The sequence below is a fragment of the Sphaerodactylus townsendi genome, linkage group LG02 (assembly GCF_021028975.2).
Source record: "Sphaerodactylus townsendi isolate TG3544 linkage group LG02, MPM_Stown_v2.3, whole genome shotgun sequence".
NCBI lineage: Eukaryota > Metazoa > Chordata > Lepidosauria > Squamata > Sphaerodactylidae > Sphaerodactylus > Sphaerodactylus townsendi.
The window spans coordinates 75,146,234-75,168,651 of NC_059426.1; the positions used below are offsets into that span (position 1 = coordinate 75,146,234).

The 22,418-nt window shown below is 42.9% G+C and overlaps 1 protein-coding gene across 2 annotated transcripts in view; it reads right to left on the reverse strand.

Moving 5' to 3' along the window:
* Positions 1–3,233: 3,233 nt before the first annotated feature.
* Positions 3,234–22,418, reverse strand: part of SIGIRR (single Ig and TIR domain containing) — a 36,435-nt gene continuing 17,250 nt past the window's right edge. For both annotated transcript variants that reach the window (XM_048483480.1, XM_048483479.1), the window contains exons 4-11: positions 19,958–20,135; positions 18,551–18,681; positions 16,387–16,530; positions 15,814–15,957; positions 13,194–13,296; positions 12,089–12,239; positions 8,601–8,775; positions 3,234–4,511 (exon numbers count right to left, since the gene is read on the reverse strand). In XM_048483480.1, the coding sequence (XP_048339437.1) occupies positions 4,318–4,511; positions 8,601–8,775; positions 12,089–12,239; positions 13,194–13,296; positions 15,814–15,957; positions 16,387–16,530; positions 18,551–18,681; positions 19,958–20,135 (1,220 nt within the window). In that variant the 3' untranslated portion in view covers positions 3,234–4,317. The remainder of the gene's footprint in view (positions 4,512–8,600; positions 8,776–12,088; positions 12,240–13,193; positions 13,297–15,813; positions 15,958–16,386; positions 16,531–18,550; positions 18,682–19,957; positions 20,136–22,418) is intronic.

Genomic DNA, 22,418 nt, shown 5'->3' on the forward strand with positions numbered 1-22,418 from the left:
ATCTGCGCAGTTGCATTTTGGACCAGTTGCAGCTCTGGATCAGGATCAAAGGCAGCCCTGTGTAGAGCAAGCTATAATAATCAATGCATGGATCACAGTAGCCAAATCAGGGTGGGCCAGATAAAGCACCAGTTGCCTGACCTGACAAAGATGGGAAAATGCCAGTCAGGCCATATTTGTGACCCAAGCCTCCATTCAAAAGAAGGCATCCAGAATTATACCCAGACTCTTGCCTGACAGCTTAGGTGTTAATTGCACACCGTCAAGAGTGGGGAGCTGGCACCCAATCTCAGCCACTGCCCAGCTCAGCCACAGGACCTCCATCTTCATTTGATTTAGCTTCAGCTGGCTCTGATTCATTGATTTCATAATGGCATCCAAACAACATCATGTTGTTCAGAGCGATGGTTGGTGGCCACTCAACTGGGTGTCATTGGCATACTGATGACAGCCCAGTCTGAAACTCTGTACCAGCTGGGCTAGAGGATGGTCTGACCATGGCACTTTCTCAGTTTGCACTGGGCCAATTTCTATCTCTATACCAAAGATCAAATCCAGGGTATGGTCCACTTGATGTATGGGGACCCCCCCCCCCCCGCGACAAACTGTTAGAGTCCTCGTGTTGCCATGGAAGACACCAGGTCCGTAGACCAACTGGAGGCAGTGGAATCCACATGGACATTGAAATCAACCAGGACTACTCACCTGGGAAATCACAAAGCCCAGACAGATTTTTTCCTTTTTGGTAAATCGCAAAGCCCACTCAGCCAACAGGTTCGGCAGGGTATAGGATGGTGCGTTAGGTGGACAGTGCACTAGCTAGATAGCCAAACTCTCCTCAGCATCCCACAAGGGGTGTGTGTGTCAGGGGATGAAACTCATGTTTTTCTCCCTCTCCTGTCTTGCAATCGACCCCACTGTTTTCCTTAGCTTTTTGTTTCTCAGCTTGGTCTGTGTCTTCCTTAGTTAACTCCTTACACTGCCTCCCAGTTCAACTGACACAGTTAACTTAGGCAGGCAGCAGTTTCTTCCGGGGAGAGGTGGGGTGGGACAGGCTAAAGAGCTGGATGGTAAAGCCAAACAAGGAAGGCAAAGTAAAGGAACAAGTTTCCTCCCTCCGCCCTTTGCTCAGTCACTGCTGTTAAAAATGTTGGGAACACTGAAAAGCTGAGGAGGGCTAACAATCTGATAACTCTGAAGAGTACCCAAGAGTACCCAAGGCCCCCAAGGGGTCTCCGAATTGGTTGAGAAGCAGACAGAACAGGCAAATGGATAAGCAGATGAATAACAAAACAGACAAATAATAAAAGGAGGAGACAAGGCAGGCAAAATAAACAAACATGAGAAAACAGACCTTGGAAAGCCAAGCAGCAGCACTTTCACTGGGTGTTCCCCTCGGTTCTTTCACAGCTCACTGTGTCAGAAACTTATCAGTTTTCAAAGCGGTCAGCCAAATGTCAAACGCTCACTCTGCAATAACTAACATTACAAGGTATGCTAATCCTCTACTGTAACTATACACTACTGTAAAGTTCATCCTGATTCTCCCTCCATCCTAGTTAGTTAGATTAGACTAGGAAACTATTTTCACTCTATTCTATCCACAAATGAAGTTTCTGTAATAAATCAAGTAGAAGGCTCCAAGTAATTTTGTTCCTGGCACATACAAAGACTAGATGGGCTTTACAATGCACAACAGCCTTTGAACACTCTGCCGAATTGCCAGACTTTTCAAAAACACACACACACACACACACACACACACACACACACACACACACACACAAAATGGCACTGACTCTTAGCCCCCTTGACAATGCTGTTAAGAATATTTTTAATGCATAGTAATATGCATTGTCCAATAAATTCCCCAGGATGGCAACAATCACTGAGAGCACTTTTTATCCTTTTTCCTTTAGAGCCTGGTAAAATAATCTCACAATGAAGGCACAATCCTGTCCAACAATCCCTTTTGTTAAGCACATTCTTAATTTTATTCCATTCAAATGAACAGAAGTTGAAAGGGCTTTCACTGTGGCTGGATTACATAACTCTTATGCAGTTGTTAACCATTTGTGGCATCTCCCTGAAGTGTGAACTTTTTGCTGAGCAGCTGTCATATTTTCCAAACACAGGATGTGGAATACTTCATACTTGGGAAAATGAAATGTTTCCACCACTGCATACATGCATTGCTATTCCCATCTGTGGCTGTTTCAGTGTCCCAGTGTCACTTGTCACCAGTAATGACAATACAACCCACCAGCCATGACTGAGCACAGTTCCCTCTTGAGGTACAAATCCACTGTGTGTGCTAAAAAGGAAAAAGAGTCCTAGAAAGGTCATCTTTCTCACTACTTCTGTATTTCAGGCACTTATTTTACATTTTTAAGAAATCTTTGTGGTGGCTGAAGTACATATACACAGTATGTACAGCCAGCACTGACTTTCTTTACAAAAAAAAAGTTGGAAACAAAATAAAGCTATCTTCCCACCGACTGCATTTTTTAAAATGGCACCATGTGTCTGGCACTGCATTTGAATTACAACCAGTACTAAAAAACCTGTAACAGGCAGCCATGTTTACACGAAAATGCTGCACAGGAGCCTACTGACAGAAGAGCTATCCTGCCACTTTAATACTTCTTGACTGAACTGGGCTTGTTCTCGTCATCTAGCTGCTGTCTCCACTGTAAAAATGCTGTGGCACATTATGCCTTCATTTTTAGGATAGATCTCAAGCTTCTGTTTTGATGTAAAGACTGGAAGAGAAAGAGTTCCCATATTGATATTGACTAGGCTAATGCTAGTAGTAACCAAGGAATGAATGTGAACAATTCATTCAGAGCAGGATCATACCCTGCAAAAATCTAGTTCAGCCTCAAGTATAACACCAAATGGTCCTGTTTTTGATTTCAACGTATCAGAGGGACTGCAGCCAGATAAACAATGCTACTGTTTTAGATGGGAAAGAAATCTTGATGTGTTTGAATATTGTGAAGCCCTGGAACTTTGTCAGCACTAAGCACCAATTCTGACTTCACTCTTAGCAGATACTTTCCCCCAAGATAGCCAGCTCAGTCCAGATCTGCAGAAGCCTCCTTTTTTTCTAAGCTAGGGCTCTTTGACGTTAACAAAAGAACATCAGCTCCACAGTTAAAGCACCAAGGGCCCATAAATTACCACGTGCTGCACCATGAAATGTTGGCAACTGAGAAAAAATAACTCACAGCTAGCTTAAAACGATAAGCTTTAATTACATTCATTCATTTAAAAAATGAGAACAGCTGCCCAGTGAACTGATCAGGCAGTGAACAACCATGGTTAAATACAGCTCAAGAAAGGCTTGATGATACGTTCCTATCACCCATGCAAGGGACATCTGTAATGCCTTACCTGAAGGCAGCATCCTGGATGGACCCTGTGCTAATCTTTTCTAGCATTACTTTTGCAGAGGACCCTTTTGCTATTGCACTAATTGGGCCATAAAGTAAAACTTGACCTTGTACCACATTTCTAGATTTCCAGTACCGCTGCTTCTCAGTGCCTCTGCCCTGGGGGCTATGCTTTTTTTTTTTTTGAGCCATCAGCACCAGTCTCTCCCTCTGAATTCAGCCCCAAATGGTACAAGGAACAATTAAAGCTGCAACCCCAAACCTACTCAGAAACCAAACAGTAAGGCAACCAAATTCCCAGGCAAACATGCTTACGTGATGTCTTTAAGGCAATGTATATGTACTGAGAAAATTCAGGATGTTCAAGTCAACAAACATTGATGTTCTTTAACACTAGTATTTTCAATTGCCCTCTCAAGGGAGCTTTGTCCAAAATGTTGCCTTCATGCCACAGATATCGCTTACTACCATATTTAAAGCAAGAACCAGGGTCTTTGCCCTGACAGGCCTCAATGCTAGCCAGTCATAGGTATCAATTTCTGTAACGACAGGGTCTTTCCACAGATTGTGGCTATAAAGGAGCCAGTCAATTCTGTTACTAAAATAAATTCCAACATGGGTAGCCCACTAAGCCAATAGCATCTGAGAACCTGCCACACCGTCATTCAAGACCACCTTTCTTCCCTGAAAGTTCCCCTTGATTTTTAAAAATGTATAAAAACATAAGATGGTCATCATATAAATGTTACTGTAAGGCACAACAGTCTGAAAATAGATATTTCCCACGATTAGCCAACACTCCCTTCAGCAATCATAGCACTAGGGGAAGGAGATTGGTTTAAAGAAACTAGCCAAGTAGATTATCTTTGTTAGGGGAAATCATGCTACTAAGGATGGTCAGATGCATAGACTCCATAATCTCTTATATGTCATCTTCTGTCACAAGGCAGTAGAAGTCTGTCCTTGCTCCATAGTTGCGAGATCCCAAATCAGAAATGTCTATCTCATTCCTCTGATTTTCTCCAAGCTGTACTTCGTCCAATGTACCAAATGATGGATCATCAGAGCCAGTCACTTGAAGAGGTGGTGGACCCTTGAAAATGGGACTTCGGACACCTGTAGAAAGACAAGGATATGACAACCTAAGGGTGGGTAAAATGAAGAAACATTCAGAATCCACCCTCAATAATTTGAACCGCAAGCCATTTAGGGTTTTAAAGTCAAAACCAGCACCTTAGATGGGGCCCAGGACAGCCAATACAGTTGGTAATGCATTCCAGCTATCAGTCCAGCAGTCACATTGTGAAGCAGCTCTAGTTAATTTCAATAGGGCTTGCACAGAACTGCCAAGTGGATGGGCAGCATGGTGTAGTGATTAAGAGCACGTGGGTTCTAATCTGGAGAACTGGGTTTGATTCTCCTCCATATGAGCAGCAGAGTCTTATCTAGTGAACCAGATTTGTTTCCCCATTCCTATATTCCTGTTGGGTGACTGTGGGCTAGTCACAGTTCTTCATTAGTCTCTGATCCCCACCTACCTCACAAGGTGTCTGTTGTGGGGAGAGGAAGGGAAAGGAGTTTGTAAGCCCCTTTGAGTCTCCCTACAGGAAAGAAGCAGAGGAGGGGGTATAAATCCAAACTTTTCTTCTTCAGTGGGGGCAATGGTGATCTGGATAGTCTACACCAGGGGTAGGGAACCTGCGGCTCTCCAGATGTTCAGGAACTACAATTCCCAGCAGCCTCTGTCAGCATGGCCAATTGGTAGGGGCTGATGGGAATTGTAGTTCCTGAACATCTGGAGAGCCGCAGGTTCCCTACCCCTGGTCTACACCAAATGTAAAAACATTTTGGCCATTTGTTTTAACCTTCCTGCAGTTGGCCATTTGTTTTAACCTTCCTGCAACACTTCTGCCATTTCCCCCCATTCTACTTACTTCTCAAAAGACCTTAACATTCTTAGTTGTTTTTTCCAGGTAAAACACCTTTGTATCTGTGCTTTTGTTCAGGTAAAATATAGCAAATAGGATAACGCACCCACAAGGTGTTAATGGTCAGGACCAAAGAAGAGGATACAGCAATGGCAGGGAAGCAAGAGAGGTGTTGGTGGCAAGGAAAGAGGGGAAAACAGTATTCCCCTCCCCTCTTGTACATCCCATTTGATGGCAAGGTAATGCAGAAGCCACCCAATCACATGGAACACCCTCACCATTTGGTGAAGACTTCAACTTCTCTACTGCATAAGAATGTTTCACAGAAAAGGCCTCACTTTAGCAACACAGATAACCAAGAAATGCCCAGTTTAACATCTCTACTATGTGGTAAGCTCATTGCCTCATATTTTGATCTAAGTTTAGATAGGCACTATTAACCAATGAGCATGGAAGGTTTTAAAAAGGGTTATTCCTAATGCAAACTGGAGAACAAAAAACCTCAAGCATCCTGGCATGTTGGGTGTAAAGAGCCAGCAAACTAATGAGGAAAGCAGGCAACGAGGTGTGTGGAAATATCAGGCAATGAACAATGCCTATTCATGACACTGAACGCTCACGCCCTCAGTTAAATAAGCCTACAGTTGCTGTTCGAACACAAAGAAAAACCCAACCAAGCCCATTATTTTCTCTCTTCTTCTCTTGACAGTAAAATCACCACATACAAGTAAGCTTGCCTTTCTGTTGCCAGTTGCTGGTAAATCTTTTATGACCACTGAACTTATTTTGCTCGAGTTGCTAAAAATTAAAAATGTATTGCTTTGCAAGCTCAGACTGTGTTAACAAATATCTACTGCCAGGACTTGTTCTCCAAAACCTTTGGGACTTAGGCCCATAACTGCACTTCCCTCCCATTGGTCCACTGTGCAGTTGGAGGGCTGGGAATGAGGGAGGCACAAGAACCTCCTATGTTTTCTACAACCCCAGGCCAGTGGTGGGATTCAGCAGGCCTGCACCACTTTGGCAGTTAAATTATTTGAATCCCACCCCTGCCCCAGGCTTCCTGGATGAAAAACTGCTTTTGGCATATGAAATTCCTTCCATTTCTGACCCCTTGTTATATTGGGCAACATGTCTCATGTGAAAGTTATCACTATACTCCCTGTTGAACATTGGGAGCAAGTGGGGCTTCACATGAATGCTTTTCCCTTTTTTTGGGAACAGGAACATGACATCGCCCTTTTCCCATCCTTAGCATATTTTCCTTAATTGGGTTTTGTGCATTCTTTACAGAAAGAACACAGTCCAAATCCAGTGGCCTGCTGTCTGGATGGGAAGGTGTACATTTTCAAAAATTCAGCCTACATTTGTATCATATTCCTTATGCCAGCCCTTCAAGGCCACTGAAACCATTACCACCACCACTCCACCACAAGCCCTCAAAAATCCCTCCAGTGGCACTGTGGGGGGCGGGGGGGGGGGAAGCAGCTTACAGAGCTGCTATTGACAGTGCCAACTGCCTCTGCATTCATGGTCACTGTGACAGAAAAACTTTCACTGAGACCACGAGAACTGAGGGATGAGAACTGAGACCACGAACATTTGCCTGAGGCATAACAATGCAGCTGCATTCTTTACTTTGCCTTTTTGAGGGACATTTAAGGAGACAGCATTCCCAAGGGGGCCGATGAGAACAGCCTATTCCACCACATGGAAGCCACAAAAGACTTGTGATGGCTGATCTGAAGCCAATTTTGGGTTTCACTGTGCATGAATGCATTTCATTTTTTCAAAGTCACCTCCTGTCAAACAGGTTTTGTACAATTTTAAATAATACAAAAACCATAGTGTCGATGAGTGTACACATAAATATACATGTTTTAAAGCATCTTCAATTCTCTGAATAAACTATCCTGTGACTCCAGTCTTATTATGCATCATCAGTCTAACAGTCTGATTCTGTGCATGTCTGATCATAACAGAACTGACTCCAAAGAGGATGCTCACAAGGAGCAATCCAGTTGAAACAGTCATGAAAATGCAGAAAGGAAGTAGAAACCCAGCTTATAGTTCAGATGGGAAATACTCTGTTAAGCAGCAACAGAGGTGCAGCCAGGAGGGCCCTTTCATTTCATTTCAGTTTATATTTATACCTTTAAGTCTTTCATAAGAGACTTACAGGTATAAATATAAAAGTCTTCCATAAGGAGCAGCAGTGGCGTAGGAGGTTAAGAGCTCGTGTATCTAATCTGGAGGAACCGGGTTTGATTCCCCGCTCTGCCGCTTGAGCTGTGGAAGCTTATCTGGGGAATTCAGATTAGCCTGTGCACTCCCACACACGCCAGCTGGGTGACCTTGGGCTAGTCACAGCTTCTCGGAGCTCTCTCAGCCCCACCTACCTGACAGGGCGTTTGTTGTGAGGGGGGAAGGGCAAGGAGATTGTAAGCCCCTTTGAGTCTCCTGCAGGAGAGAAAGGGGGGATATAAATCCAAACAACAACAACTCCTCCAACAACAACAACTCCAACAACTCCTCCAACAACTCCAACTCCTCCTCCTCCTCCTCCTCCATCCTGGTTATCCTGGGGTAAGATGGAACATTTTAGCCAAGGTGTATTCTTTAATATGCCAGTCTAGGCAATGCTATGCTTCACAGATTCAGTCACTGAATGTATTCTGTTAGTGGGCAATACATACATTTGCCCACATATTAATCTTAGTGGCAGGTAAGTGTTCAGTATTCTAATGCCCCTGAAAGGTCTCTCATTTTGACTGCCATTTTAAGTCTTTTCCTATTTGGAAGAAGAAAACCTAGATGCTGGATTATCCTCCAAGCTCATAGCCAGCCTTCTCCCACATGACCATACGTACGGATTATAAGGTCTAAGTGAGGCTCTGCTCTAGGTTCCACTGCCTTTGTATGTAAGTTTTTTGGTGATGAGAAACAAGGATTTCTCTGTGGTGGTACGCTCACTGTACAATTCCTTGTCCAAACAGGCTCACATGACCCACTCACTAAGAACTTGGTGGAAATGTTTCGGCTTAGGAAGGCATTTGGCTGACTAACTAATGCTGCTGTGGCCTGTATTGTAATAAAATGCAATGAATTTTTTTAATCCATCAGTGATTAAAAGCCACCAGCAAAACCTTCTGCAGACAGAGTTTGAACCCTGTTGACACGCTACTGTGGGATGAAGAATGTACATCCTGATTAGTTTACTTCAGTCTCATTTCTTCAGAAAATAGTGGCAGAGCCAAAATTAAAATGGTGTCATTACCAGTGTCTCCTTCAGGTTGAGTTTCTCTCCGGAAATCCAAGTAGTTGCTGTGGATGATCAACATGGGGTCTTTATCGTCCTGGAAATGGGTTTGAGGGTCTCCTCTGAGGCCTCGACAGGGCACTTTCCGTGGTAGGGCAAGGCACAGCTCTTTCCAGAAATCAGATGAAGGCATCTAGAAGCAGCAAGAAGAAAAACACAGGCTTCTTTACATGCATCCTCTTGAAGGATAATTGTGGGAAGGTTCCAGAAGCAAAGCCTGAGAAAGCATTCTCACAAGGACTCTGTGGGTCCACACAGTACAACTATGATTGTCTCAAAAGACAATACCTCATCTCTCTCTGGTTATCCAGATTCTTTCAGTAAGTATCTCTAGTGAGTTTTAGATACCACTTTGAGCTGAAACACACCGCAGAATCTACAAGGTATTAAAATACATTACTCCAGATGGAAGGATTTTTTGACCAAACAAAGCAGCAGATTTTGCCTTTCCTGCAGGAGATTTTCAGTAAAAAAAAAATCTAGTTACAGGATACTCATAGATTGCTTTTGAGGACTTTACAGGGATGCAAAATCTGCTAAGAAGGAACCCAGCATGAGAGAAAGTGTAGCAAAGATGGATGTGTCCTTTAGCCTGGATATAACAACAGCTGGCTCAATTTCTCACTCTGTCACTGATTAACAAGATTTGGATCAAGCTGAACACAAACTGTGACTGTGGGACAAACTACATGTTACTGCAGACAAGACTACTCATAAAAATGACCTCCTCATATTTGTATTCTGTAATATTATATTTCCATGTTATCCAAGTAATATTATATTTCCATGTTATCCAAGTACTTCCTTATCCCTCCCATTAGTCAATTCTGGAGGAGAGAAAACACACAAACTGATGTCACCCCACAAGTATTACAAGGAGAAAGAGTACAACATGATGTGTGAAGGGCATTTTTTGCATGGCAGACTAAATGGAACTGCTGCCTGCTCCCCCTCTTCTCATGTGTTCCCAACACTCCAGGAAACCCAGCCAGGGGACCGCAGCTCAATTGCTGAGGATGAGCTGAAGTTCTCTCTTTTGCTAATCCTCTTAATGAAAGGGGTTCATAAACAGGGACTTTTGCAGTCCACAGCTCCAGACACCGTTGTCCAACCAAAGTCCCACGTTTATTAGCAAAAACTCCCAAGGTTAAATCATCAGCTCTTCACACTCCATAAATCTTAAAAGATTTCACTAACACAAAAATAATACTTGCCACAAAGGCTCAGGGAGAACAAAAAACAACAACCGGCTCTGAGTTAAAACACAGACTTCCTCCCTCACTTAAAAAGTCAATTAACCCACTAAAGGACAGCCCCCCCGTTTTCATCACTGAAGCTTGTGATAACCATTTTCAGGTGTGATTAGGAAAAGAGCAAGATTGCAGGAAACAGTTCATCAGATAAAGGAAACCCTCATACACCTGCAGTAGCGTGTGTTTTGGCCTGGGTTACACTGACTTCAATAACAAAATGTGAAGTGGTGCAACAGCATAAGGCCAAGCTGTAACTCTCCAAGAGCTGCAGGAAAAAGTCACATGGACTAATGAATGGGCAACAGTGGCTGCATCCACACAGCAAGGACTGTCCTTTGTTTTGAAGCAGCCGCTGCTGCTGCAAATGCAGAGGCATTCACAATGGCAACAGAATGTCCCTATGGGAGTTGCCTGCATACTTTTCTCCATAGACTGTCATTTCCCCAGCATGTTCCTCTTCTACTAGAGGGCTTTTAAAAGTTAGTAATTGCTATAGCAGTATAACCATAACTGATGATTTTTAAAGCCCTCCCAATTTGCCACAGTTGGGGAACATCGTACCACAGAAAGCCACAACCCCAACTCTAGCAAAGGCAGTATGGGGGGGGGGGGCTTCCCCACAATGTGTATGGGGGTGATGGGAAAAATATAACTGGTTGTTGTGAGTTTTACGGGCTGTGTGGCTGTGATCTGGTAGATCTTGTTCCTAATGTTTCACCTGCATCTGTAGCTGGAGTCTTCAGAGGTGTATCACAGAGGGAAGTCTGTTATGCTCTGTGTCCGGTGAGAAGGGAAAGTTTAGTGGGGTATATCTGACTAAAAGTTAGATTTTTAAAACCTGTTGGGGATTCTTCACATAGTAGGTCAAACCAAGATGCTCCTTTCTCTGTTTTTAGACTTATTATCCATGTCAAATTTTGGTCTAAGCTCATCTAATAGTTGTCTGAGAACTGCTGCTCCAGCAGTGCATCTACACACAGACAGCAGGTTATGTCTCTGCTTGTGTCTGGAATCTGGCAAGGACTCCATCAAAACATAATGTGCACAGCACAGAATTTCTCTGAAGACAATGTCTTGTGAATACATAGAAGCAAAAAAAGAGGTCCAGACATAAAAGCTATTGTAACCCATCAGTCTTTGTCATGCTCCATGACCTCTAGCCACTGTCCCCCTTTCTATTGTAAATCTACTCCTTACACTATTCTTGTTAATGTAAAACTAATAGTGGGGTACAGAAATAGAAAGTTGCTTAAATTGTACAAATTCAGCAACCTTGTATAACCTGGACGGTGGAGAAAATAGCAAACACTAAAGTCAGAAAGGACTAGGCTAGGGGATGTTTAGGATGGAAATTTAGACCAGCCTGCTGACTACTGAAAGACCCACATCGATTCAGTTTAATTTATAAGTTTTCAACTGACATCCTGTCCTCATGTTTTCAAAATTTGTTAAAGCTACAGTTTTGATCATTTTCTGGGTTTTTGAACCCCCAATTTTTATTTATTTATTCTATTTCAGATTTTTCTACAAACCTAGGGCACTGTTCAGGTTTGTAGAAAGATTTGTCTTGCCTGTTCATAACTCCAGTTACTGGATTTAAGTATCTTCAGATTTAGCTGGCTTGGCTATTAGAACATAGATAATCCAAAAAGTCTAAGCTACTAGAATGGAGGGAGAAAACTTTCTGAATCTCTAACTGTCTCCTAACTTTGGACAATCCGTGTGTTAAAACAGTTCTCTGACGGAAGTTGCCAATTCTCATTTTTCAGATGCTGGTTCTTCCCTGTTGCTTGTTTTTGAGTTTTAAATCTAGGGTATTACAAGTTAATCTTACTTTTTCCTCAACATTATCAGCAGCCATCAGAACACTTGCCAATAGTTTCCATGCAAGCTTTCTGTCAGGCTGAGTTCACAACAGAGATACCGTTTTCCTATCACCTGAGACACATACTGACCAGATTCCCCATTCAGCATACAAATAACAAAAATAGCAACCAGGTGATCTCTCTTCACCGCACTCCAAAGAGTAGCAGAGGATCATTAGTACATGCATTGCTAAGCCAAGAAATAACAGGGCCTTCACAAAAAAAAAACAAGCTGCTCTTAAATTTGATGATTTATGAACAGTATTACTTTGCTGTTGAGAAAAGGAAGCAAGACAGTGAGGTCACATGCTTGCAGTCTACAATTTACCATGGAACCAGCACGCCATATCAGCAGAGTCACTGTGCTCTTGTGCTGCTTCAGCAAATTAATGGCTGGATGTGCTATTTCCCGGTACTGGCTCTCAAAGGCAATGAAGATTGGCCTCTGGGACAGTTCCAGTAGTCTCCACAAACCTTCCCTGAAAATGAAAAAAAAACAGTTTAAAGAATTATAAGAAAATTTACTTCACTCAGGCAGTAGTGCAACTCCTCAGTGCCCAAACAAACCTCAGCAAAGACCTTGCTTATGATCCAGTCACCTCAAAAATTCATTCAAATGCTTCACTGATTTTAATGACATTCAGCCCATTTGATTAAATTTCAGAAGGTTTGAGAGATTAAAAACTCAAGACTTCTATACTTCACTTACAGATATCTATGAAATTTTGGATACTGTGGATAACATCTGCAATAGTTTTGCTGACAAGACCCTGCCATTACAAGTAAAAGGTGCCCAAGAAGATCCAATAAAACAGCAACTGTCTCCAGGCAGTAAGCAGTCAAAGGGCTAGTGAACACCACCCACCACTCTAGGCAATAAGCAATCAAAGGGATCAAAAGGCCAGGCTACTATAATACCAGTGGCGTAGTGCCCATGGGATGGGGAGGCATGACGCCCTGGGCGGAGCAGCAACGGAGGTGTGGCCAAGCAATGGAGGGGGTGTGTGTGGGTGTTCCGGGGGTATTCCGAGGCACGGTGGAGGCATGTAACACCACAGCAGGGGTGCAGGGTGCATGCGCCCCGGGCGCAGTTTCCTCTTGCTCCGCCTCTGTACAATGCAGATGCCCTCACCAATTGTTTATGCTATCTTCATGGTTACTCAAATGCTAAATGGGTGAATCCCACCCAACATATGCAAATCAAGATTGAACCCTTTACACTTGTTAACAGGCAAGTGGGTCTTTCCCCCATCCTGGACATTCCACAGGTGTATATACTCCACTTGCTTTACTACCATCAGATCCTCAGAAGATGCCAGCCACAGATACAGGCAAAACGTCAGGAGAAAATGCTATTAGAACATGGCCATACAGCCCGAAAACCACACAACACCCCAGCAATCAATTGTCTCTCATGGTGACCCTCCAGTTACCTGAAATTACTGTTGCACCATTCCTGTTCCAGGTAAGCATTAGAAAGAACGACAATGAGGCGACGGCACCGACTGACATTCATGATCAGATCTGCAGAAGGCTCTGGGGAAAAGGGAGACAATTGAATCTCTTTTCAGCAAAGAGCCAATACTAGCCTACCACTAGTTAAGCATTCACCCTCTTCCTGAAACCCTAACATCAAAAACCACATCAGCTCCAAACAGATGCCCCGAAGAAAGGATCAGTTCCTCTCCAGCTCATTCTCTTCAGTGCTTAATATCCCTTCAGACGGCACTACTTGCTTTGGATAAAACCAGACAGAACCAAGCATCAGTACACCTCCATTCATTCACAGCACAGTCAAAAGCTGGGGTTTTGATCGAAGGATGGACTGTGCTGCTCAGCATACCAACCAGAGTTCAAATGTACATTCTTTCAGTGGTTATCATTTTCATAGCACACCTCTGGAAAGGTTTTGGTGTGGTCTGTTGGAGGTACACATTCCAGTATAAGAGTACAGAAGAATGTTAATGGGGATGTGTGTGGAGGGTAGGGACAATTTGCTATATCACAGTTGTTTGAATTCCACTGCTTATACAAGCCCTGAACACTGCCTGTGATGGGGGGGGGGGGGGGCACACAATTAGATAGAACAACCAACCCAGAGGATTAAGTGTACATAACTAGAATCTAACTAGACGATAAATGGGAAATCGATGAATAGACTTTTAAAAAAAAGCTAACGGCAACCATGTGTGAATGGGAGAAGGAATTAGATCAAAGTCATGGCATTGGAACAAGAGAGCTTTACATTCTCTCCATATTATTTTCCTGATTTAGAGCCCACTAAACAGACATTTACTCTACACAAAAAAGCTATACACATGGTGTCCGTATGCTTCACCACAGGGACCAAACCACAACCAGCAAAACCTTCCCCTGTACCACTTTCTGAATCTTATATGATTGCTACTATATCCCCCCACTTGTATAACAGATTTTCAAAAGGCAAGACAGTTAATGCTGCGGGCCTTAAATTGTTTGACTTCTCCACGCAATCTGAATTGACAAAAAGGAAGACAGAAAAGGTGATTTCACTTGTTTGGTTAGAAGGGGGCTCGACTGATCAACTACTTCGTCATAGCAGCAGATTATCTAAATCTAATGGAGAAAGTCAAGGTAGAAGAATACACAGGAGGAGATCATCTTCCAAACTCCCTCGGACTCCATGCATCTGCAAAGCATGTGGTTCCACCAAAGGCATATCTAGGAAAAATGGAGCCGGAGGCAAAACCTCAATTTTCTGCCACCCCCCACCCCCCATGGGCCCAGGGCAAAACCTGAGTTTTTCACACACACACACACACACACACCATGGGCAGCCCCCCTCCTTTTTAAACTAAATGTTAACTCAATTTTACACGCTTGATCAGTATGCTCCACCCAATTCTTTGACACTGTCCCGCCATACATTAGAAACCTAAGAGTTCCTCGATACTGAAGTACATCCATACTTGCATGCTTGAACACTGCACCTTTGGCAGTCCTACCAGGGAGATACCACAATCAGCCTCGTTCAGATAGGCTCTGTCAATATGATTTGGAAAAGGGTGACTCTCTATTCCACATGATTTTGGAATGCCCTTATTATAACTCTTATCGTGATATATGGATTGCCCCTATTTTAACTAAGTTACCTTTTGTCATAATGAAAAACAATATAGTCCCCCTACTTGCTGATGGATAGAGATCCAAGGACCACACTGGCAGTGGCCAAGTATCTCTCCACCATATTTTCCTTACAGAAATTAAAGTTCCCTACCTACTGCTCAAGATCTTTAGATCAAAGGAGCTTGAAAGAAAGAAAGGAAGAAGGAAAGACTGTCAAGAGCGGCTCTTCCTCCAACCATGGATTTCATGGTGTCTAGCCTAGTTTGGCCCTCAATTATGAGTTACTACATTATAAATGAACAATTTATTGGGATTTGCAAGTGTCTGTCACAACCAGGCATTGAAGTGTTAACTATCTGTTTGCATGTAAACAAGTTGTTGTGGTCACGTTCTAATGAGCTGACCTATAGATTAGGCCTGTGGTGGCAAACCTATAGCACTCCAGATGTTTATGGACTACAATTCCCATCAGCCCCTGCCAGCATGGCTAATTGGCCATGCTAGCAGGGGGCAATGGGAATTGTAGTCCATAAACATCTGGAGTGCCATAGGTTCGCCACCACTGGATTAGGCATTGGCTAATACAGTAGCCATTTGTTACATGTCTATGAGCACGGATACCTGAGGTTATAAAGTTCACTTGGTTTCTTTTTTCGGTGCCCAGGTAAACCGTGTGCCACCATGTAGTCCCATGTAGTATGCATTAGTGAAGTATTAGTTAGTAAACCTTCTATTAAACAACTCACTAGTATCTCAGTCTTTACTGCAATCTGCTAAACTCTGCTGTTAATATAAATCTACCAACCCTTATTCACAAACCCACCTGGGTTAAATTATTGGTATCAAGGTACTCAGCCAAAAATTGATTCATTAGCTATCAGTCAAATTCAGTAGTGAAACTGTCCATTATAAGTAAACTTTAAAGAGGGTGATGGATCAATTCTCTACCTGAGTTGGGCAGGATGTCTTTATCATCCAGGAAGAGTTTATAGCCATAACGATTCTCCAGCTGTGGCTTCAGTATGAAGTTCACAAACTTTTTGTCATCTGTTGAGGTAGCATAAGTCACATAGGCGTCATAGAGCTTGCCATCTGTGGAAAAAATACCAAGAAGAGAAAGGAGGAGATACTGTATAATAGTTCATGCTATGAGATCCTTATTTTTTTCCAAGTGCAGACCAACCACAGCACTGAGAGTTCATCTGTAGAATGTCACAGCTGGGGTAAAGTTGACTTTTGCAAGTTGACCTTGGACTGTCCTTGGAGGTAGATCCCATGTAAGTGAATGGCATGTGTCCCCTCTCCCACACACTGAATGCTTAAGTGTTCAGATTTGGCAGGAAGATTGAAATTTCACTTCAGTTCTACCACCCTAAATTTTTCCTTTGGGAGAAGCTATAAAACACTGTCCTGGCAAGAGTGCCAAGATGACAACATGCAAATCCCCTCAACCATTTCTCAAAGCATAAAACACTCTTAATCAAAAGAAGGTTCAGTAACACCTCCTCCCCAAGGGTTTACCATTGATCTCCAGATCACCGTAATGGTTCCTGTACCAGAGCAGCACATTCAGACGACACTTCACATACGTCACACCCATTAGCAGCAACAGTGTCAGGATGATGAATGCAGCTAGCACAGCACCAAAATGCCCAGCAGTCTCTGCTGTAACAGAAAGGACATTTCCCTCAACATTAATGACAACCAGTCACACAATGGGATGTGGGAAAGAGAAGAGTTTTGTTCATAGCATTGCTTTGTATAGATCTGCAAAGGAACAGTCTAGACAGTAGTTGCTGGATGCTCATTAGGACTCTATGGTCTCTAAAAGGCAAAGACATTGAATAATATAACAATAATGGGTTGGGGGGAAAACATGTATCAGCAAAGAGGCATTAAGTGATTAAAACAGCTTCAAAACAAGCAACACACACAAAAAATTATCCTAGCACTATGTTACTAGGACATCTTCAGATTTTGTAAGCATCCCTATTCACAAGAAATGTCTGTAAATAAATCAAATGAGCTAGGAATACAGATATTTGCTCTGTGCAAGTTTGTCCCGAACTAAATTCTCCATAGCCTCCACAGCCCACCAAATCTCTTTGGGTGTGTCTACAAACCCCTTTCACAGTGACTTCCAGCAAATGGATCTGAAAAGGTACTATTTCAATCAACCATTTGCAGAAGAAACTTGATCTAAACACTATGATGATGTTACTTGATGATAAACTGAACTCCAATCTTGAAATTGTTTCAACAATCCAAAGGAACTTCCCAGCAGAGGATTTTAAAGTTTCAGGTATGTTAAACAGAAACATGATGTCTGGATGCAACTGGAAAAGCTGTGACTAATATCTCAGGAAGGTTTTCATTGTATGCTGGTGCCATCATGTGGCAATTTCTGTCATCAGATTTATAGATGAGATTACCTCAAGATTAATTGCAAACCAAATCCCTAAAACCAGCACATGGTCTCAGTCTTGAAACAGGGCTACATAATTGGCACTAGCAGCTGAGGCTCTCTTAACTGCAGACAATTAAAGAAAGCTGGAAAAACTAGTTTGGGAATTTTTAGCTACCTTATTGCAATTAGAATATAAGAATCTTTTAAAGCAGGTAGGATAATCCAAGGTGTAGCTACCAAACTACCATCCAGATAGGACCAGAACCACAACAAAACACCCCTCCCCCCCCACACCCATGGAGGCACTGCCTCCTACCTCCCAGACTCAATCAGTCAACTCTCCCCCAGCAGATAGCAAGAAAGGCCAAGAGTCATACTAACAAGTGATAGACCTGAAACCTCCAAGGAACCTGATCACATCTTCAGATTAATAAACATCCACAGCCAGCTTCAGGAGCAATCTTGCAGGACTGCCCCCATCTCAATCTAGAAAGTTATGTTTGGTTCTGCTTCCCTAATGAGGCTCTATCCAGTGGCACAGCACCAGAGGAGTACTGGGGGAACTCACGCCACACCCCCGCTCCCCCGGGCTCCCGGAGCCCGGCAGCCGGTTTCTGCCCTCCCCTCTGGGAAGAACAGAAAAGACTGCCGTCTTCCGTCCTCCAAGAGGTGCTTTTATAAACACTGAGGCTGGGGGCGGGGTTCAGGGGAGTGGCCCCGCCCCAAGCCCCACCCACAGTGCTTATAAAATGGCAATCTCTTCTGCTCTCCCCAGAGGCTGCCAGCTGCCAGGCTCCCAGGAGCCTGGGGGAGGGGGGCATCATCCTCTGCCCTGCTCACGTCGATGATGATGTGGGCGGAGCTGAGGGAGCCCGAAGACGATGTCTTCACACTGGGCCTAGTCACATGGGGGCCAATTTTGTGACCCCACGTGATCAGATTAGTGGTGCCCGGGGACAAGGGGTACCCCCTGTCCCCAGGCACATGCAACTCTGCACAGCACCAATGGGGGGGGCGTGACACCCCAGGAACGCCAGGGCAGGAGTGGGAAGGGCGCGGGCAGCGCAGCAGCAGGGGCGCAGATCATGCATGTGCCCCGGGTGCAGTTCCCCTCGCTCTGCCCCTGGCTCTATCTTGTCTTCATCCTACATTTTAGCAATACTAGTGGGACTTTTATATAGGCTAAATGCATAAAGCAGCTAGTGGAATCTTTCTTGAAGTCTTTTTAATGTCCTTCAAGAAAGAGCCAGACCCATTTCCAATATAATGAAACAATACCTGATTTTTGCAATCTGAAAACTGCCGTGCTGTTTCTAATCAAGCAGGCAAAAACTCCATAATTCTCATCTGTAGTCATATTAACATCCAAAGTGCTGGAGATAAATATCTCTGTTGCATTATCATTGAACCTAGTGAGTCAAAAAGATTAGGGTTAACAGCATGCTATATTCTTTTTAAAAAATTGGGGAAAACAGAGAATTCAAATCAGGAGTTTGATTAAAGAGAGGCTTAGAGGGGCTCTATCCCAAGTGGAAATGAATGGGTCGTGAGGGCCATCAATATTCTCATACAATTCTACACGCTGGGAGTACAGTCATTATTGTAACATGATGGTATTTTATAATAAAAAATTGACTGCCCACATACTTTATTATGCAGAAGTCCTTTATTTGGGACTTTTATGATTTTTTCCCCCTAATGAACATGCTAGAATTGCTCAATTTTTGCTGTAGATCCAATTATCTTCTTTCAAATAAGCATTTCCACTGCACAATTACAACAGAACATTTCTTATTGTTAAAATGTAAATTTTTGTTGCTGGGAAAATATTATTCTTCCCAACTAGCATTTCCATGCCATTATTTACTACTATCAACCAATGTGTGGGACTTCGCATGAGTTCATGGCCACTTCTTGATAGGTGCCCATGACACACCTGGTGATTACCACTCAGTAAATCATATGTATCTAATAAAATAAATGTAAACAAAACTTCTTTATGGACTGAGTGCTCTTTGGCTATAAAAATAACATAATGGAGAACTCATGTTTTAGAAATGTGCAAACTAAACAAAGCTATTTTTCCCCACCACCACAGCAACATCTCACTGAGACCCACCTTTTCTTCTTTGCACACTTTTGTTCTCCAGCACTGAAGCTGGACACTCTAAAAAAACCCACAGCAACCACATTTTCCAGTCCCCAAAGCTAACCTTGCTATTCTTTCACACTGATAATGCCCAGGTTACACACAGACACTGCCCATAGCTCTTTATTCCAAAAAGGCTAATTGCTTGCCGAAAATGCCTCTTGACACAAAAATAATATTGTTTGCAAAATATTCTTGTTGTATTGTCAAAGGCTTTCACGGTCGGATTCAACTGGTTGTGGTGGGTTTTCCGGGCTATGTGGTCATGGTCTGGTGGGTCTTGCTCCTAACATTTCCTAACACACTGGACACAGTGTGTAACAGACTTCCCTCTGTGATACGCCTCTGAAGATGCCAGTCACAGATGCAGGCAAAACATTAGGAACAAGATCCACCAGACCACGGCCACACAGCCCGGAAAACCTACCACAACCAGCATTCTTGTTGTCTTTCTCCCCTTCCCTATTATTTTCATTTTACACAGCCTGTTCATTCTGCCTCTATTTTACACAAACTTTGTAGATAGATTTTCTTACCATTGAGTGGTATTACCATCTATCCTTTGGTCATCTTTCATCCAGGGGAGGGCAAAATCACAGTTTCGGCTAAAGGGCAGCTGCACAGTGCAGTTCAATGTTACTTGGCTCCCAAAAGGGTATTCCAAAGTCACATTGTTAGAAGGGCGGAGGAAAATGGGTAGCACATTGCAAAGATCTGTTAGAAAAACAAAGGGACAGCTTACAACCAGATAAATTTTGAATAAGGGTGCTCTACCAAGCTTGCACTCTGCAAATCCTATGCACAGTATTTAAGTCTGGCAAAAAGAGCAGAACAGACCTTGCATCTAGGCATTATTCCTGTTCTGGTACAATAGTTTAGCTGATGAAACCTTACAACTTTCCCTTTTATTTTATTTTTTATATGGGCACCAGCATAATGGAGTGGTTAAAATGTCAAACTAGGATCCAGGAGACGCAGGTTCAAATCCCGACTCTGCCATGGAAACTTGCTGGATGACCTTGGGCCAATCACACAATTTCAGCCTCAACCCTGGTAAGCATTTGGATAGGAAACCAAGGAATACCAGGGCATGATGCGGAGGCAGGCAAACGACCTCTGAATGTCTCTTGCCTTGAGGTCATTATAAGTCAGATGTGACTTGATGGGGGAAAAAACAAAACAAATTGCATATAATCTTTCCCCCTTGATTCAGCACTTTTAATCTTCAGCATGGACTGTAGGGAGAAATCACAGGGACCATCCCTGGGAAGCATGAAAAGTGTCATTATAAAGAGGTGTTCAGAATACAAGGGGAACACAGTTCAGTTATATGAAGCTGAGATCCAGCACTGACATTTTTTGTCTTTAGAGACATACAGCAATCTTGATTCCTGTTCAGAGTCCAGAGCAATGTTCTTTTTCCCCTTCATCTCCCACGATGCCAGTTCAGCCACCCATGTAATTTGGCCTACCTTTTATAAACTTAAAGAAGTCTTTCCTTTCAAGGAAAAGGGGGGGGGGGGGCTTGCATCCCTTTGTCGAAAATAGACCAGGGGTCTTATAGTGGATTAAAAGGCCATGTTGCATTCACCACTAACACGTTTTAATCAGCTGTCTCTCATAGTCCTTCTTTTTCTACCAGAGGTTCCTTATCTCAGCCACACACCCATCTAATACATTTCACCCTACCCTTCCACCAAGGAGTTCAGAGTGATGTACAACATTCTCTCTTGCCGCATTTTATCATCACAACAGCCCTGTGAGCAAAGTTAGGCAGATAGTGTACAACTAGCCCAGAGCCACCCAACAAGTTTCCTGGAAGAGTGGGGATTTTGAATCTGGGTCTCCCAGATCCTTCTCTGATATTCTCATTATTACTCACTGCTTTGATTGGCTCAGATTTTGGAAAATGTGGACACTGCAAGGCATGCACTGGTGAGGCCTCCCCTGCTTTTTCAGTGGGGATCCTTCCTGATCTTCAACAGAGCGATGACAACTTTCGGAACAAAAGTAATTTAACAAACAAAGTTGGATTTTTTAAATCTTGCAATGGACTGCCTAAAAGACTACTTTGCTAACACCATAATAAACTGCTCCTTCCCAATACACAGTCTCACAGTTAATACTTTAAATGTGCCATATGAGACAATAAAGCAGAAATTACAGCATGCTTATCTGCCCCAATTGTTACATTATAGTCCTTTAATACCCAGTTGAAAATAAGATATTATCTCTTGCCCATTTTATTTCATTTTATAAAATCTGACAGCTTACAGTTACTGTAAATTTTATCTGTGAGTAATTTCTAAAATTATAAGCGGCATATTTTAAAAAACAACACAAAACCCAGAACAATATCTACATTAAATATGAAGTATAGCTATTCTTAATCTTGTGTTTACATGGAGCAGGTGTGAAGGAAGATGTTTATGCCCTTTTCAGCACCTTTGGCCATCTTTTTGCTCTTTTCAAGCCCTATCACTTACTATTACTAATTACTGAACTCTGAAGCCTTCTTTCACACCTTAGGTTCTGCCTCCACAATAGAATTTAGTGTGTGTGTGTGAGAGAGGGGGGGGGGGGATTAATATGAACTGAAATGTAGTGAGTTGACAATAATGTCCTTACAACTGTATTTGCTATTCTCTTGTATGATATAGAGGTGTTGGACCCAGATTAAGTTAGCAATTTCTGCCAGCTTCCCCTCCTTGCTGCAGAGCCTCTGGGAGCAGCATTTCACAGAGATCCTTCGGCTGTAGCAGTAAAAGAGACGTGGAAAGTTTCAATCTGTCCCTTGATCATTTAGTCAGGACCAAAACTTATATTCTACAGAGATAGAAAGAGATTGAAATGTCTACAATTCTTTCAAAAGTAGATGGACATCCACTCCCACAATTTACCCACTGCAGCCCAGAAAGAGCAGAACTGTATGTTATGGCAGATATTACCAAAAAAAAAAATATTAAAATTAAATGAATGCAGCAGCCAATGGAATAT